This window comes from Lissotriton vulgaris, chromosome 4_1, assembly GCF_964263255.1.
Source record: "Lissotriton vulgaris chromosome 4_1, aLisVul1.2, whole genome shotgun sequence".
NCBI classification, from domain to species: domain Eukaryota; kingdom Metazoa; phylum Chordata; class Amphibia; order Caudata; family Salamandridae; genus Lissotriton; species Lissotriton vulgaris.
The window spans coordinates 888941129-888957994 of record NC_141691.1 but is presented as its reverse complement, the minus strand read 5'-3'; the positions used below and the strand labels follow the sequence as shown (position 1 = coordinate 888957994).

Here is a 16866-nt window from a genome sequence, read left to right as displayed (position 1 = left end):
ACGAAGATTTCAGATTGACACAAAGACAGTTGTTTCTCATTCTAGTAAGGAAAGTTTGAGGCAGCCCTTTAAGCTAGAGTGTGTTACATCACTGTTATTGAGTTGAAACTTGCGTTGGGAGCAATCTGTAAAGATATGTAGTTTAGCTGATGCACTTCCATTACGGGCTTGAGTGGAGGGTTAAATCCGACCAGGTGAGGGTAGCACCAGGTGAACACGGAGAACCATGGCTGTGAAAAGGCGAGCAACATGTCTGAGCGAATGTAAACAAGAGGACAGGAATATAGGAGTCCATGTCAGGGGCGAATTCCCAACTCTAGCCTTCGCTCAGTCTATCGATCTGGTGGCCCACATACCCTACTGAGAGTTCTAATAAGACCAATGCTGCAATCCATGTGTTGGGATGTGCTGTATATGTTTACTTAGAAACACTTCTAGAAGAAGCCTTGAACAAAGTAGCATAACACTACCAAATAACTTAAGGGGAGGTGGGTATAATAAGTTAAGGTAACAAAACATGGTTGCGAGCAATGATAACATGAATAGCCAATAAATAGGATTGAAGTATCTTTTTCTGATTTACACCTGGTTGCAAGTACATAAGGTTTCATTACAAGTGCCTCGGAATTTGGAAGGGGCTGTTAACATTGTTCAGGCCCCATCTGAAATTACTTTTCCCCTGGAGATAAAATTGGTAGGCGGGTTCGGGCACACCGCCAGTAGGGCGGTTGCACCGGGTCCCCCCTATCTGGAGGAGGCGGGGCGCGCCACGCACAATGGTGACGTGGGGCTCCCGACCTCTCCAGGGCCCACAAATCATTGGCAATCGGGTGCGCGAACCAGAAGCAATTACAAGTGCTTCTGGTTTGCGCGTTCGTGCAACGTCGGGCAGGCCAGTCGGAACTGGCTTGCCCGAAGCTGCTCTTTAGAAGGCTGGGGAGTAAGGCGGACGGTCTCTTTTTGCCGCTCCCCGGCCGGACTACAGCTTCATCCACAGGTCATGGCCTCAGTCAGAGGCCCTAATCGATTCTTTTTTTGGTTTGGGCCTGGGGAGAATGAGGAAGTAACTCATGAACCTCAATCAGAATTACCAATTGCCCAGGCATTTCCTCATTACCAAGGGGATTCCAGTAACTGCTGTTAATTTCACACACCCGGAGTTCATGAGAGCAAGGGTGTAATTAACTCAGAAGGGTCTAGATTTGGCAGTCTCACAATGGGAAACTCGAATTGAGGCACAATGCTGTATTCATTTTGGGACGTACAGCACCTATGGCTCTAAGGCAAGGGTAGTTATGGCTAAGTACGGCTGCAAAAATACGAGTGTTCTAAGGTAATAGTTGTAGGCACTCACCCTCTAATGGACAAACTGATCAACAACCATAAATACATGTAAACAGACAAAGACACACAAAATGGAGTGCCTCAAGAGTCCAATAATTGCATTTTAGAGCTTGTGCTCTTGTTTTTCTCTCCTTTCACAAATAACACATAATTCTAGGGTGCCAATCCCAATATACTCTTCTTCAAGCCCAAAACAATGTGGGAGCCATAGTATTAAGTCTTAAAACAATTCTCTTTATTATGACTTCTTCAGGGCTGTAAAAAAGAAACATATACACATTTACACAGCTATGTCTAAGAAAGTGTGATACAAATTGATCATCATTACATCACATTATGTGAACAATGACACAAAATACAAACACTGGCTTCCACCTAACACAATGTGCATACAAAACATGTTTAAAAACATTACTGTACATCACATAGTACATGTACATTATTCCATCACATAGTTACACATAATTCCACCGTTAAAAACCAATGCATCCACCTATTCCAAAGTTATCAAAAAATTTACTTTCCCCATCTTTCTTTCCAAATCATGGTACTGCATGCTATACTTCCTCCTAATTGGTCACTAATAAATTACCCTGTCATCGCCCAAAATATCAAATCCAATAAACGTAGTTTATGTATTTCTTTGCAGCAATATCACAATGAAGTCTAAGTGTTAGGGAATCAGCTCTGCCAGAGATTCCTAAAGTAAAAAGACATATGGAGTGGAATAAGACTCCTATTAAATGCACTGAAGAATATTATTGAAAAAAATATAAAGCTAATCTTTTCTATTAAAACCTATCCATAAAAGCTAGAAATCCTATAGTAATTAGCTTCACATGAAGTATCTTTCTAGCTTTCAAAGTAACAAAATAAATTATATTACCCACTCAGAATGCTTGTATTGCTCCTATATGATCGTAAAACAATAACTGATGGCTATATATTAATAATGCATCTTAATATCCACACCCTTTTTAGGTTCTGAAAAATAAAAACAGGAAAAGGATATTACCCTCAACAAGAATACTTCGTCTGAGTCTCCCAAAAATATAAATCAGTGTCCCTCAAAAGTCAATTAAAACACATCCAAACAAAGCCAAATTTAATATCTTCCAACAAGGCCACATAGTCATGAAGACAAAAATCATAACTTACTATGAAAGTAAAAATTTTCCAATATGGAAATATGAACAGAGCGCCTCTCCTAATAACAATTAATCTTCTCTAAAATTGCTCCGCTTAACCTATAAAGTATCTATAGAGGCAACACATGCTATCAATAATCTACATTTAAAGGTCAAACTTCTGACCAGTATTTCAACAAAAAGCACCTTTTCGCATTATTAGCCACTGACATAAGCTCAGCCCAGGTAGCACAGCATACCATCAAGTACCTTCTTCTGAAACTTTGAAGACGGCACTGAGTATATATAGATATACTCCACTAATCACCATCCAGTTCAGTAAAAAAAAAAAAAAGAAAATCAATCACCCCAGACAAGATAGGAAAAACTATTATCCATATATTCCATTGGTTAAACAATTCTCGACCACTGTACAATAAAAAATAAGGGAGATGTCAATCCTTCCCAATGCCACCAATACCATCCAATGCCAGACCAGAAAGGAACAAATATTTTATGTAAGCTCATTTGTTGAGTCTTTTGTCCAATTATTTGAAGAATATCCATTCTTTGTAAGCCCATAGATTGACAGCATTGTCCAACCACGAGACAAATGCCTTTTACTTTTATACCCACTGATCCAAAAGCAAGGTCGGACCAGAGAGGAAACAATCAAATTATATAAGCTAATTGGTTGATTGCATTGTTCAGTCACGAGACAAATGCCTCATCCTATTCCACCCAGTGTTATGGACTAGGGAAGAATATCTATTCTCTGTAAGCCCATTGGTTGATAGCATTGTCCCACTGATCCAAAAGCAATTTCGGACCAGAAAGGGACAACCAATTTATGTAAGCTCGTTAGTTGATTGCATTGCTTAGGGAATTATATGTTCTTTTGAAGACCACAATCGTGGATAGACTAGGAAATGACACTGGTCTCATGTGATTGGAGAATGCTATCAACCAATGGGCTTGTGTAATGGGCTTACAGGAGAATATACATCATTCCCCAGTCCACAACACTGGGTGTCTCACGTGATTGGACAATTCAATCGACCAATGAGCTTACGTACATTTGTTGTTACTCTCTGGTCCAACAATGCTTTTGGATGGTCAGTGGAACAGGAAGAGGCATTTGTCTCTTGTGACTGGACAATGCTATCAACCAATGGGCTTACAGGGAATAGATATTCTTCAAGTGATTGGACAGTCGAATCGACCAATGAGCTTATGTAAAATGATTGTTTCTCTCTGGTCCAACCTTGATTTTGGATTGGTGAGTACCACAGTAAGAGGCATTTGTTTTATCTGATTGGACAACATAATCAACAATGAACTTACGTACAATTTTTGTTCCTCTCTGGTCCGACATTGCCTTTGGATCAGTGGGACAAATCAACAAATGGACTTAGGGAAAATGGGTATTCTTCCACAGTCCACGACACTGGGAGGAATAGAAAAAGGTATTTGTCTTGTGACTGGACAATGCTATCAACCAATGGGTTTACATGGAATGGATATTCTTCAAGTAATTGGACAATGCAATCCATTGATGAGCTTAGCTAAAATGGTTGTTCCTCTCTGGTCCAACCTTATTTTTGGATTGGTGGGTACAACAGGAAGAGGCATTTGTCTTATCTGATTGGACAATGTAATCAACAAATGAGCTTACACAAAAGTGTTGTACCTCTCTTTTCTGGCATTTGGATTGTAATGGTGGCATTAGGTAAGATTGATATGTCTCTTATTTTTTATTAGACAGTGGTCAAGAATTGTTTAACCAATGAAATTTATGGATAATAGTTTTTTCTATCTGGCCTGTGCGATTGGATGCTGATTGGTGGAATATTCCTATATATACTTAGTACAGTCTTCAAAGATTCAGATAAAGGTACTTGACTGTGCGTTCTACTATCTGGTCTGGGCTTACAGGTCAGTGTCTAATAGTTTGAAAAAGGTGCTTTTTTTATATATACTGGTCAGTAGTTTGACCTTTAAATGTAGATTATTGATAGTATGTGTTGCCCCTATAGATACTTCTAGGTTAAGCTAAGCAATTTGAGAGAAGATTACTTTATATTAGGAGAGGTCCTCTGTTCAAATTTTCATAAAGGATACATTTGGATGTCATAGTAAGTTATGATTTCTTCCTACGTGACTATGTGGCCTTGTTAGAAGATAATAGATTTGGCAATTTTGTTTGGGTGTATTTTAGTTGCTTTTTAGGGACACTATGATTTATATTTTTGGGAAACTCAGAGGAATTATGATTGTTGAGGGTAATATCCTTTTCCTGTTTTTATTTTTCAGAACCTAATAGGGTGTGGATATTAAGCCGAATTATTAATATATGGCCTTCAGTTATTGATCTATGAAAATATAGAAGCAATACAAATGTTCAAAGTGAGTAATATAATATATTTTGAAAACTAGAAAGACACTACATGCAAAGCTAATTACAATAGGATTTCTAGCTATTATTGATAGGTTTTCACAGAAAAGATTATCTGTATAATTTTGTCAATAATATTCTTCAATGCTGGTAATAGGAGTCTTGTACCACTCCATGTGTCTTTTTACTTTATGAATCTCTGGGAGAACTGACTCCCTCACACTTAGACTTCGATGTGATATTGCTGCAAAGAAATACATAAAGTAAGTTTATTAGATTACATATCCTGGGTGATGACAGGTAATTTATTAGTGACCAATTAGAAGTAAGGGTTTGCATGTAGTGCCGGAATTTGGTAAGGAAGATTATGAAAGTCCATTTTTTAATAAGTTTGAGATTGGTAGGTGCATTTCTTTTTTAATATTGGAATTATGTGCAACTAAGTGACAGAAGAATAACGTCCATGCATTAAGTGATGTACAGTACAGTTTTTAAACATTTTTTGTATGTATAGTGTGTTGGGTAGGAGCCAGTGTTTGTATTTTGTATCATTGTACAAATAATGTGATGTAATGATGATCAATTTGTATCACACTTTTAGACATGTGTGTATATGTTTTTACAGCCCTGATGAAGTTCTTTCAAAGGACGAAACGCATTGGCTGGGCTGATTCATTGATGTTTTGAAGAATAATAAAGAAAATTGGTTTGAGACTTCATATAATGGTTCCCATGTTATTTTGGTCTTGGAGAAAAGTATATTGGGATTGTCAACCTAGAATTATGTGTTCCTCGTGAAAGGAATTGTTGGGCTCTTGAGGCACTCCCTTTTGTCAGCACCTGTAGCTCGAACTGGTGAATGCCAAAAATCAGACTTGTTCTCCGATGGATCTTGTTTATTTACTGGCACTCCCCTCAATTGCCCCTTACCGCAATACTAATTTTGATCCAAGCTATGGCTTTAAGAACCACTGTTGACAGAGTACTGTTGGCTGGTCTAAGAAGATGCATGGTCAACAGCTGGGTAACAGAATGGGGGAAAAGCCTAAATACACATACAAAAAACACCTATAATAAGTGTTTTTTTGTTATATTTAGCTAGTGGATGTTCCACACTAGGCCATGAAATCCAGCAAAAAGTTACGACTCCCACAAGAAAAAATAAACTTTAGCAGCCACATGATATTGGGTGCTGAAATGTGTTTCGTTACCTTTAGCACAACAAAGTATTATTATGGCTCTGCCTTTTGCTAGCATGTACTACTTTGTAACTTACTGATGAATGAATGGCACTTAAGAAGCACAAATCGAGCTGCAAACTGCGGAACCACTGTACGTGATGGGGTTGGACTGAGGAGTGAAGAAGGGCAAAAGGGGAGGAGGAGAAACACTACAACATCAAGGGTGGGGGTGCTACCGTGGCGAGTGGAAGGGTGCTGGCCTGAAGTTCAAAGAGAGTGTCAACCTGCAAATGGCGGAGTCAAGTAGCCAATAGGAGGGGAAGAGGAATGAAACAATGGCAGTCAGAACTCTTCACCCGTGGGGAGGAATACGGGTAATTACCTTAGTTCCCATTCACCATGTGCCATCACAAAAATTAGAATATTTTAAAGGACATGGCTGAAAAGTGAAATGCTGAGACTGATACCAGTTGTATGTAAAATATTCACAAGTCCACTTATTGGGACACAAGTGAAATTCGTCCAAAAGAAGGACAATCAAACCTCTGCTTATTTCAAGAAGGCTATTGTGAAAAGGACAAGTGCTTCCAAAGGACGTGTCCCATCCTTCAGATCACCCCAAGGACATATTACGGTTGCCTTTCCATCTAATTCAAGTGCTTTGGGATGGGCACTAAAAGCACTCCTTGAGTACGAAAGTAATACAGGAACGGTAACAACTATATGGTACTTTCCATTTTGACAGTGGGGGGGATAAGTTCTGCACGGTGGAATAACACAAAACTGTGTGAAGCACTGCAGAAGAGACATTCTCGCGGAGAAATCCCCGAACACCCCCCCCCCCCCTCCCACCACACAATGCATCAGTCTATCTACATATATCACCCAGGACAGGTCCCACTTCTTTAATGACAATATACTGGGACTGTAAAATATGTACATTTTCATCTTTTCACGTGAAGAACAGGAGAAATATGTCACATGGTCACCCAAGTGCTGCGAAGAGTACTACGGCACTTTTTTCAGCTAGAAAAGTGGAGGCCAAGTTCTATTTTTCAAAAGGAGAACTCTATATTGGCTGTAGGTGACATCAACGAGAGGAGGCAGGTTCTTTTAATGAGAACGCCAGTTTTGACTGGAGTCCCACACTCAAATGGAGGCCATGCATTTCCAATTACTAACATGATTTGCGAGTGGAGTCACAAGGGAAAACAAAATGAAAGCAAGAGAAACAGCTATAGAGGTCGAGCCTGAGGAAATCAGACGTAAATGAGCAAGAGGGCGATTCACGGGGAAGTGGTCTCGCTCAGAGATAAAATACATGCTCATAGAAGACCACAAAGTAGAAAAGTGGCTAGAATCCAATGGCAAACAAAAGGCCCCTCCACTCGATGAAGGTCGGAGGGCGGGTGTTGTAAAGGAAAAGCAGTCTCTGCAGAAACCAAGCACTCGACCCAAGGTGCTCTCAAGTCGTGCCGCACTGGCAGACACAGAGCCGTGTTAGACTCCTACGGCAGAGCGGGTCAGAGGTGAAGTCCTGCTGTCTGGGCAGGCACAGGTGCGCGCGCAGGGGGCGTTGTCCTTTCGGGGCTGTGGCGGCCTCTCGGCATCTGCTACCAGGCACTTGACAGAGGCCTGAACTCCCGACCGGGGGGCACACCGCGGCAAACACATCCTTAAGCACTGGGGCGTTTCCAGCACGTGTTCGATTGACAACTCCCGCTGTCGATCTGTCCCCCCTCGGAAGAAGGAAAAAGACAGAACTCGTGGCATGGAGCTTTCCGCCAATAGGCGCTTCCTATAATGCATGAAGGAAACATGGACTCGAATCACAGAAAAAAAGTGTCATTCTAGCCGACGAAATATGAATCTACTCCTGCCGCGGTCCATCCATGTGTTTATTTCTCATGTGCATGTCAAGGAAATCAATGTCCGTTGTAGGTTTCCATGTTACCTGGAAACACACCCCCTGCAACGGGGGCCTTTACATCGAGGATACCCCACCCACTTACGGGGCGCTAGGACAGTTTATACTTAACTTCAGATTTCCCTCCTTAGAAAGCTCTGTCCCACCGTGGAAACACAATTAAGTAAACATTTACGAGTGTTTCCGTGGCTGGAAACATCCTGAACTTGTTTTGATAAACCCACAAAGTTCTGACATTGTAGGATTTCACAAAACATTTACATGTCCAAACTCCTCCTCCCTGCCTTCAGATCCTTTGTGACCCTTTTCTTAAACACACTGAAATGAAAAGTCTCCGCTCAGAAGTCCATTAGCAATCAGCATTTGCCCTTCAGAAGCATGCCTAAAAACAATTGGGAATCGGGCCCCGTGCAGACATTAGCTGCACCACTGTGTTTGACGCTCTGCTCGCCTTTTATGTTCTCCTGGGAACACTTCTGCCTCCCCTGGGTAAGCTCCATTACCAAGACTTCTGAAGTAGGGTCTTCCACAAAGGCGTAGCTCCCATATGTGCAGCAAGTGCAGTGACACCGGGCCCCAGAGGCTTCAGGGTCCCACTGAACCCCGATCACTGCTGTATTTCACAGTACAAATGGCGGTCAGGGGGCCAGTTCCTTCCTCACACAAGGGCCCATGACACCCTGGCAACTCTACAGGTCATCGGCCCTTACAAAGACAGGACTTTTGCAGCCTTTAAAACTGCTGCATTCCAGAAAAATAACCCAACCATCTCCCAAACACAAACACCCTTGGCTTGGCCTTTTTTCCAGCTACTTCAACGACTTCATACTCTAAATAGAAGCAAAACTTAATCTGAATATTAACAAACATACATTGAATTCTCGGTGCAGACCTAAAGTTGTCAAATCAGAACTATACAGGCCTCTGCAGGCAAACAGAGCTGTCCATGAGCCCCAGCGTGGTTTTGGGTCATGGTAAGAGCCCTGCTGCAAGTTTTTTAAGTCACTCCTGAATTTACAGGAGGCATCTTATCTGTGCAGAATGTTCACAAAGAAGTCCATCCTCGCGTAGAAACATTTGTGTGGCATGAAGGGGGCTCAGTGCAACGACTGTTGCTTGGGGTTGGCCTCAGTAGGGCGTTAATACAATCAAGTGGGTGAAAGAAAAATGTGGTGGAAAAGTACAATATTGGAAATTTTTCAAAAGTCGTACAACTCACAAACGATCATTAGAGACATGAGAAAAGGCAGGTTAAAGCATGAGATGAGGTAGGACTGCCAGGTTCTGGAACAGGCAGAGAAGAATTAGGAATAATGGCACAAAGAATCAACATTTTGCAGGAAACGTGTGCCATGGATAAAACCATGTTGCATCCATCATATGTCCTAGACCTCCTGGATGCAGTGGCTGGGTTTGACAGAGAAGTAAAAACAATACTTCCTTCATTGACTGCGCCACCAAATGCCTCCTGGGTAAAGCCTACTCATCGCCAATCCCAATGGGCCATCCAAAGTTGCATGTCTAGATGCATCCACCCAATTAGGTTTTGGATTTTCGCTCACCAGGACAGCAACCAATATGACACCTGCCACTTCATACTGGCCTCTGCGAGAAAGGATATATGGAGAAACTCAAGAGGTCTTGTGATGTTGTCACAAGAACCGTTCCTACCAGTAAAGGGGTAGCCTTTCTACCTCACTTTCTGGAGGTTACCACACCTCCTTCCAAGCTAATGTGATTAAAGCTTCAAGAAGCAATGAACAATTGGTCTATGTCCCCACAAGAATAGAGAAGGGAATGGTTGTAACCTGCCTGTAGAGTGGGCTACTAAAATAAGACACATGAATAGATTATAAAGCCTGGCTTTAGCAGTGTCAGACCCAGTACCCAGTATACTTAAAGTCGGTGCCACAAGTGTACCTCTATATCTAAATGAGAGACTGCCAGCTCTGGACCTCAGTGGAACATTTTCTGCAGTTTGCCTCTTGGCAACCTCTGGGTCTGCACCCTCAAATGTTGATAACAGAGACAGCGTGAAAACATAAGACTAATGCATTGTACTAGGATTCTGTACCCTGAGGAGAATTACAAGAGGACAGGGAGCATAAAATCCTAGGTACTGAGGATTGGCAGGAAAGGGAATCTTTGTGCTCACAAAAACAAATGGTTCTAGACCACCCAGGGGCTCAGGCGGTTGACAAGGTCATATCGAACAGCAGCACTTATGGCCACCCTGTAGGAACCATTCTTTCCCATATACCGGTCAAGTATCACAATTCGGAAGACTGGTGAGGAAACGATTCCGCAAAACGATCTTGTACGGTAATAATGATATGAAATGAAATATGAAGAAACAGACATCTATCGGCTCTAACAATATAAAAAACACGAAGGGCTGCCTGCCAAAAACTACTCTCTGATTCACCACAGACAAAACACAAGTGAAAATATTGTGATAAAAGCAGATAGTGGAAACAGATGGAGAGCCGACAATTCCACATAGGGTTGTAAGTAGCGATCCAAGTATCAGTCAAAGAGAGGCAGAGAGCTGAGCTTGAATGGAGAGAGGAAGTTATCCTTGATAGGAAGAATACAAAATATGAATGAAGTAATTAGCAAGGGCATGACAAAGTATTCGCTTTAATTACATCCTTATTATTAAAGCGCCACAGATGAGTGCCCTCCAAAAAAAAAAAGGGAAAACATTTCACAAAATGGGAGCGAAATTAGGAAAGCAAGAGGGGGTTGTAGAAAGAGGGTAAGGTAGCTGAAAAAAAGGAGTTTACAGGAAAGGCAGAGGAAGAAGGCGAGTGCTCAAGGAAACTATTCACAGAAACAACTTTCCTCTAGCAGCAGTTTGGCTTTTCTGATTTCTGACTGCCCCCAGGCTCAACTCTGAAATCCAGAATTCAGGTATTTGGGGAAGGTGCCTCAACTATATCGAACCTGCAGGGCTTTAGAACACTAGATTGAGGCAAAGGTGATGCTACTCAAGAGAGCCCCCGTCACTGTAAAGAAATAAGATTCTCGGTGCTGTTACTGTCCAGAGACCACAGAGCAGATGCAAGTCTACACTTTCTGGGACTTTGATTTAGCAAAGAGTGCTTGAAACACAGCACTGGTGTTCTCAGATGTTATAACTATGTAACTGAGATGGGAGAAAATCCAGCAAAATAGAATTCAGGCTGCATCACTCATGTTTTTGTGGAGCCCAGGGTAAAAAAATTGAAGCGGGGTCCTTCGTAGTATGAGGAACTGTTTCAAAGTTCAAAAAAATATCCAGGGAAAGAGAAACCAAGGCAGATCCATCATCTGTGTGATCTAGAGGTACTAGCCATGTTAGGGTCAAAAAATTGAAGCGGGGTCCTTCGTAGTATGAGGAACTGTTTCAAAGTTCAAAGAAATATCCAGTGAAAGAGAAACCAAGGCAGATTCATCATCTGTGTGATCTAGAGGTACTAGCCATGTTAGTTACTTTGTCTTTAACAAATAGGGCACCGTTGCTTTAAAATGAATAAATAAATGTTGCACCATGAGCGCAGGGCTGTGAGAAAGCAGGGCGCCTAGCGAATAACCACCCCTCTGACATGGCTGCACTGTGTTTACTCTAACATGCACAAAAATGTAAGGCTGCCTCTACTTAATATGGTTCTATTTTGAGTAAATACACTACAGTCATGTCTTTTTCAATCCCCGCATTGCAACACTTTCCTTATTACCGCTCTTTAGCCATGCCGCCATCTTGGAAATGATCAACCCCATGTGGCTGCGGCTCTTCATGTTCAAACCCTTATTAGCCTTTCTTGTCTACCCAGAGAGGCACTGGTGGTGCTTTTCTTTCAGTGTTGCAATGCCTTTGTCTTCTCATCACACATTTCTGCAGTCTTAAGGCCTTAGTCAAAACTCTTAAGATTTGCCATTTCATGAATTCAAAGGAATCCATTCATTGCCTGACACACTAAAAGTCAAGCTGATTTGAAAAGATTATGCCCAAACTGCTATAATTCCAAAGCCACGCCTTTCTTAATCTCGGTTTCTGCTGCGAGTTGACTTCCTTTCAGTGCTAATAAAAAAAGCCCTGACCTACATTCAATTTTAGGGGAATTATCTCAGTGTGAGGTAATTGAATGGGACACTCAAGAACAAACTTCAATAAAAATAAATCACCAGATGAAGTTGACAGAGTGAGGGGGAGAGGAGGAAACAGAAGATGCGCTGTCAGCCCATCAGCCTGGGCACTGGCGTGCACTAATGTATTATTCTGTGGGTGAATGCTCTTAATGTGCTGCTTTGACAAGATAATTTCCCCTCCTGACAGGTCGATAGTGGACAATTACATGCCCTGAATGGCACATTTTACAACAAAATTCTCGGTGTCAGGCACAGTGCGCAATTAAGGTTTCTCCCACACTCTAATCATGCTGAAAGGTTGGAATTATCGGGAACAGGGTGAAACTGCCATAAAAAAAAATCAATGCTGTACATGGTTTTAAATATAGCAACGCATTACTAAAGTAAATTTACTATATGGCTGTCTCAAAAACTACTCGCCTGTGCCAGCTGAATACTGCATGCTCTGAAAAGTAAGTCCTGGGCGAAGTTATTTTGCGCGTATCCTGCACACATTACATGTAATGCATATAAAGCTATTCTAGAGAAGGATTTGGCGCCCATTTCTAGCAGCGACGCGTGCACCAGACGCCATCCCAAAATAAACAAACCACACAAGTGTCAGACCTGACAAGAGTCCAAGGGGGAAAAAAAGTTCATTTGGGGAAGTGCCCTTCGCCCCCACGTGTCTGCCAAGGGACACAAGCCGGCTTTGGGAACAGCCAAGAGGGACACAGTGCAGCAGGAAGAGACAGCTGCAAGCTGCGCTTGGCCGGTGACTGCATTGGACCGCGGGATGTTTTAAAACGAGAGTAAAAGAAAGGAAAAGTCTAGACAAAGAGTGAGCAAAGAGAAACTAGCGCACCTCCTGGTCAGAGAGAAGTGTGACGAACGTCCGAGCACACGAGGCTCTTAACGTAAACACGGGCAGTGCCAGGGTCATAAATGCACCCGGGAGGATGTTTAAGGAGAGCCCTAGGGCGCTTCACGCAGGTGCACAAGGGCATGAACCTCCATTCCAGAAGGGGTGGGGGTGTAAGGGCACATGCCGGCGGCAGAGATGGGGGCACAGCAGGTCCACCAGGGTACATTCATTCAGCCTTCTCGTTCTGTCAGCCCTCGCCTGTCACTACAAGAACCACTGTCCTAATGCAAACAGGGCTAATGTCCCCTCCCTCTCCCGTGATCGCTAGAGTAATACAATAGTCATATCTGGGGTGCCGCGGGACTTGGCGCCACTGCACCTGCTGCACGATGGATACCCACGCCCCTCCCCCCCCTCATTCCTGTCATCAAAGTTATCTAAAACTGCCTCAGTGACTCAGCAGCATCACAAGGGCCATGGGAGAACCGGATGGGTGTCAAAGTAAAATGAAAGCAAGGTAGGAGTAAACAGCTCACTCTCTGGGTGCGGACTCTCACTGAAGCTACACGTGCGACACTCCGCGAGTTAAACAAAACTCGTCAAAGGCGGAGATCCCACGGCAGGATCCGGCTGCTCACCCAGGAGGCACTGAAAGCATGCACGGGCGGGATGCCAACCCCACACAGGGCTACAGAGCCGTCTGAGGGCAGCACACAGCTGCGCTTGTAAAGATCACACGCCGCGGCACACGGGATGCTGAGACGGAGTCCGGCTTCAGGAGAGCACACGCTGTAAACAAGGAGCACGTGCACGGGGCTTTGGCTCGTGCAGCTTCACTGTCAGAGCCGTGAGAGTTATACTGCATTCTGGTACTTGCAGTTCAGGGGTTTAGAGGATTATATCAAAATTGCCAAAGGCATACATTATATTAAAAAGCCTAAAACTGTTAGTTAATCGCCCTGGCACGGGACGGCTTGAGATCTGTGCCGGCCCAGTGCTGGCAGAGAGGGCAGAGCCGAAGCTGCCCATCGGGACCCTCGCTCACTTTAAACGAGCCGTGCTCACTCAGCCTGGTCGGGTTTGCTCACGCTTTCCAGCAGCGGCATTAAAAACATGTTCACAGCGTGTTCTCGGCCAGATCTCAGCTTTTCATTCCAGGTGGATCGCGTTACAGGAGGCGGGGGCCGTGCCCGGTGCTGGCGCTGCAACAACCGCACAAACTCCAGAGCGATCCCCGGGCCACACCGCGCAGGGGCGGGCGATCTGCCGCCTCCTACCCGGGCACACGGAGAAACTTGTACCGGTACCGACCCCCACTCACCCGCACATCAAGTGCTGTGCTAGCTTCAAGTGTGTGCTTTTAACGAGCCCAAAGAACGCTCCGGGGGGAGGGTGGATTACAGGGCCTCAGCAAAATGCAATTCAAATGTACTTTATTAGTCATAGCAAGTCAACTGGGACAATTCCAAGAACACGCACTAGTCAATATTACAGATTTATGTATGTGATTTTATATAGCGCCTGCACTACCAGAGGCGTCAGAGCGCTCTACATTGGAGCGAGGAGTGCTACATGAGAAGGTTTAAAGTAACAAGGTAGTAAGGAACCACATTTATGGCTACTACGGTTATTCGAGGTGAGAGTTACGTATTTACAGATTACAAATTACAGGTGGCACGTAGCCTGCCCCAAGGGGGGAACCACCATGACTGACAGACGCCCCTGCTAGGATGCTATTCAGCAACGGAACCCGAGCTGAGTAGAGTTTGGGGTCAATTTGCGGCTAGGCGTAGAATTAAGTGTGAATTTGACTTAATTTCAGCAAGGCTCGTCCGACTTCAGCGTAAGTGCTCCCAGCCCTCACGTTGATAAGGAAGCGGTGGAACTGGGAAATACAGAGATTTGCCCAGTGTCAGACACTTTAGGTGAAGGGAGAGGAGCGCCAGGATTCGGCGGCTGGTGCCCTGGCTCCAAACTTTGAAACTGCAGGGCACCGCTGCATCTCTGGAAAGAGATGTGTTTGGAGCGAACCCCCCGTTCTTCTTTAATGTTTACTGACGACCCCCCGCTGAGGAGACTGGGGTAAGGCCTGTCCTACCCAGTCGACCTGCCATGGGAAGTATGTTTATCAGGCAGTGTCTGCTCAGCGACCGGCACTGGAAGTTCACAGGAGGTGCGGAGGGCGCAGGCGAGCTTTACCAAGATTCTCTGGAGACTGCCCGAGAAGGAGTGTCAGTGGGCTTGGAGCAGATTTGACATTAGATTTGGGTGTGCTCCAGTTCCAGTATTTGAAATGGAAATACAGTTCAGGTATTCACTGTCCCAGAATATCCGCGGGATACTGCGGAGTGACGGTAATATAGCCCTACATCTCTGCTGAGAAGGGCAGGTGCTCCCCCTTCATAAGTAAAGTGCAGAAACTCTGTATCCAACTGTACCGGCCCATTTAAAGTGCACATCGGGGTGCACCCCGTGCGAACCATGCAGACGTTGGTGCCCCCACCCCCTGCCCGCAAAAATACACAGATCCTAAGCAATGAAGAGGAGCAGAGAATAGGACAACTGAAAGGGCAGATCTCGGGTAAAGACACCGCAGATATGCCCACAGGAGACAGACCTGAGGTCAGATGCACGGGACAGGGCAACTGCAGCGAGCCGACAGCGAAGGAATGAGGGCAGCCACATTGGGCATGTGGGCACATACAACGGGAGTGATACAGCAGGGTGGCGAGGGCACCCTCATGGTACAGGGAAGAGGGTAGCATCAGGAGTTGCAACAACAGCTGAAAGGGCACGGGAATGGAAGCATAGAAATCATGAGACAGACCAGGGGGCTGTTTCGGGTGAGGAAAGGGGCAGCCTTGGGCGCCACCCTGAAGTTGCTGCTGATACCATCTGCCGTGCCAGGCGCCTGCTGCCAGAGAGCTCCCGAGTCACAGGTGAAGAGTTTGCCAAGTCCGCACACTGTTGCATGCACTGATAGGGAAGGGCTCACCCACGCCACGGGCCTCTACATGAACACTTTCACCCTTAAACTACAGATGCATCCTGTGCCCGTGCACCCCTTAGCTTGGCAGGGGCACAGTTAGCACTGCAGGGGCACTGTTGGCAGTACAGGGACAGGCGACGTCCCATGCCCCCGGTTCTCTGCTGCAACAGATCATAAACCAAAATCACAACAAGGGGTCTGCCCGCCCCCCCAGCATCCAGATCTGTCCCATCCGCAGCTCTCCTTACCTGTGTAAGTCTCGCCTTCCCGCACCGCAGCCACAAGTCCAAGCAAAGTCCCGAGGATGGCAGCGAGCGCCCGCGCCATGGCTGCTGCCGGACTGGCGGCGGCGGGAGGCGCCCCTGCGCCCCGTTGTTCCAGCCGCGCGTCCTCCCGAGTCTCCGGCTCCCTTCCGGCTGCCCGCGTGCCCCCCGCACAACTCCTTGCTCCGCCAGCAACTCTTTGCCCGCGCGCCCGTCTCGCGCTCCAGCAGCCTCCAAGCCCAGGCGGCCGCGCCGCTGACGTCAGCCGCGCGCGAGCTCTTCTACCGCACCGGGCCACTAGAGGGCGCGTGCAAGGAACAACTGCTGAAGGCTGGGCGAGCTCCCGCTTGGTGCAGAGCGCGCGCAGCTCTAACTGTACAGGAGGCGCAGCGTTAGGAGGCGCAGCCTATTCCTCTCTCATATTGACAGCTTTGCGATGGTCCTGTGGTGTTTGATGCCCAAGTCCAAGTTTAATTTTAAATTAAACTCATTGTTGCTGGATTTATTTTGTATGGGCGCAAAAATTGAAAGTTCTTTCTCATTTTGACTCGCAACAACTTGGAATGGTAGACGAGTGTATTGGAGGATGCGCGTCATCACATCGTATGTAAGTAATTAAAGACAAGGTGTAAAAAAAGGTTATTACCTCATCGTATCACTGATTG

The 16866-nt window shown here is 45.0% G+C and overlaps 1 protein-coding gene across 1 annotated transcript in view; it reads right to left on the bottom strand.

Moving 5' to 3' along the window:
- The window catches only part of PTPRM (protein tyrosine phosphatase receptor type M), a 1525420-nt gene extending 1508965 nt beyond the window's left edge, over positions 1 to 16455 (bottom strand). The window contains exon 1 of the mRNA XM_086967355.1: positions 16187 to 16455. Within this exon, the coding sequence (XP_086823481.1) occupies positions 16187 to 16265 (79 nt within the window). The 5' untranslated portion in view covers positions 16266 to 16455. The remainder of the gene's footprint in view (positions 1 to 16186) is intronic.
- Positions 16456 to 16866: the final 411 nt, after the last annotated feature.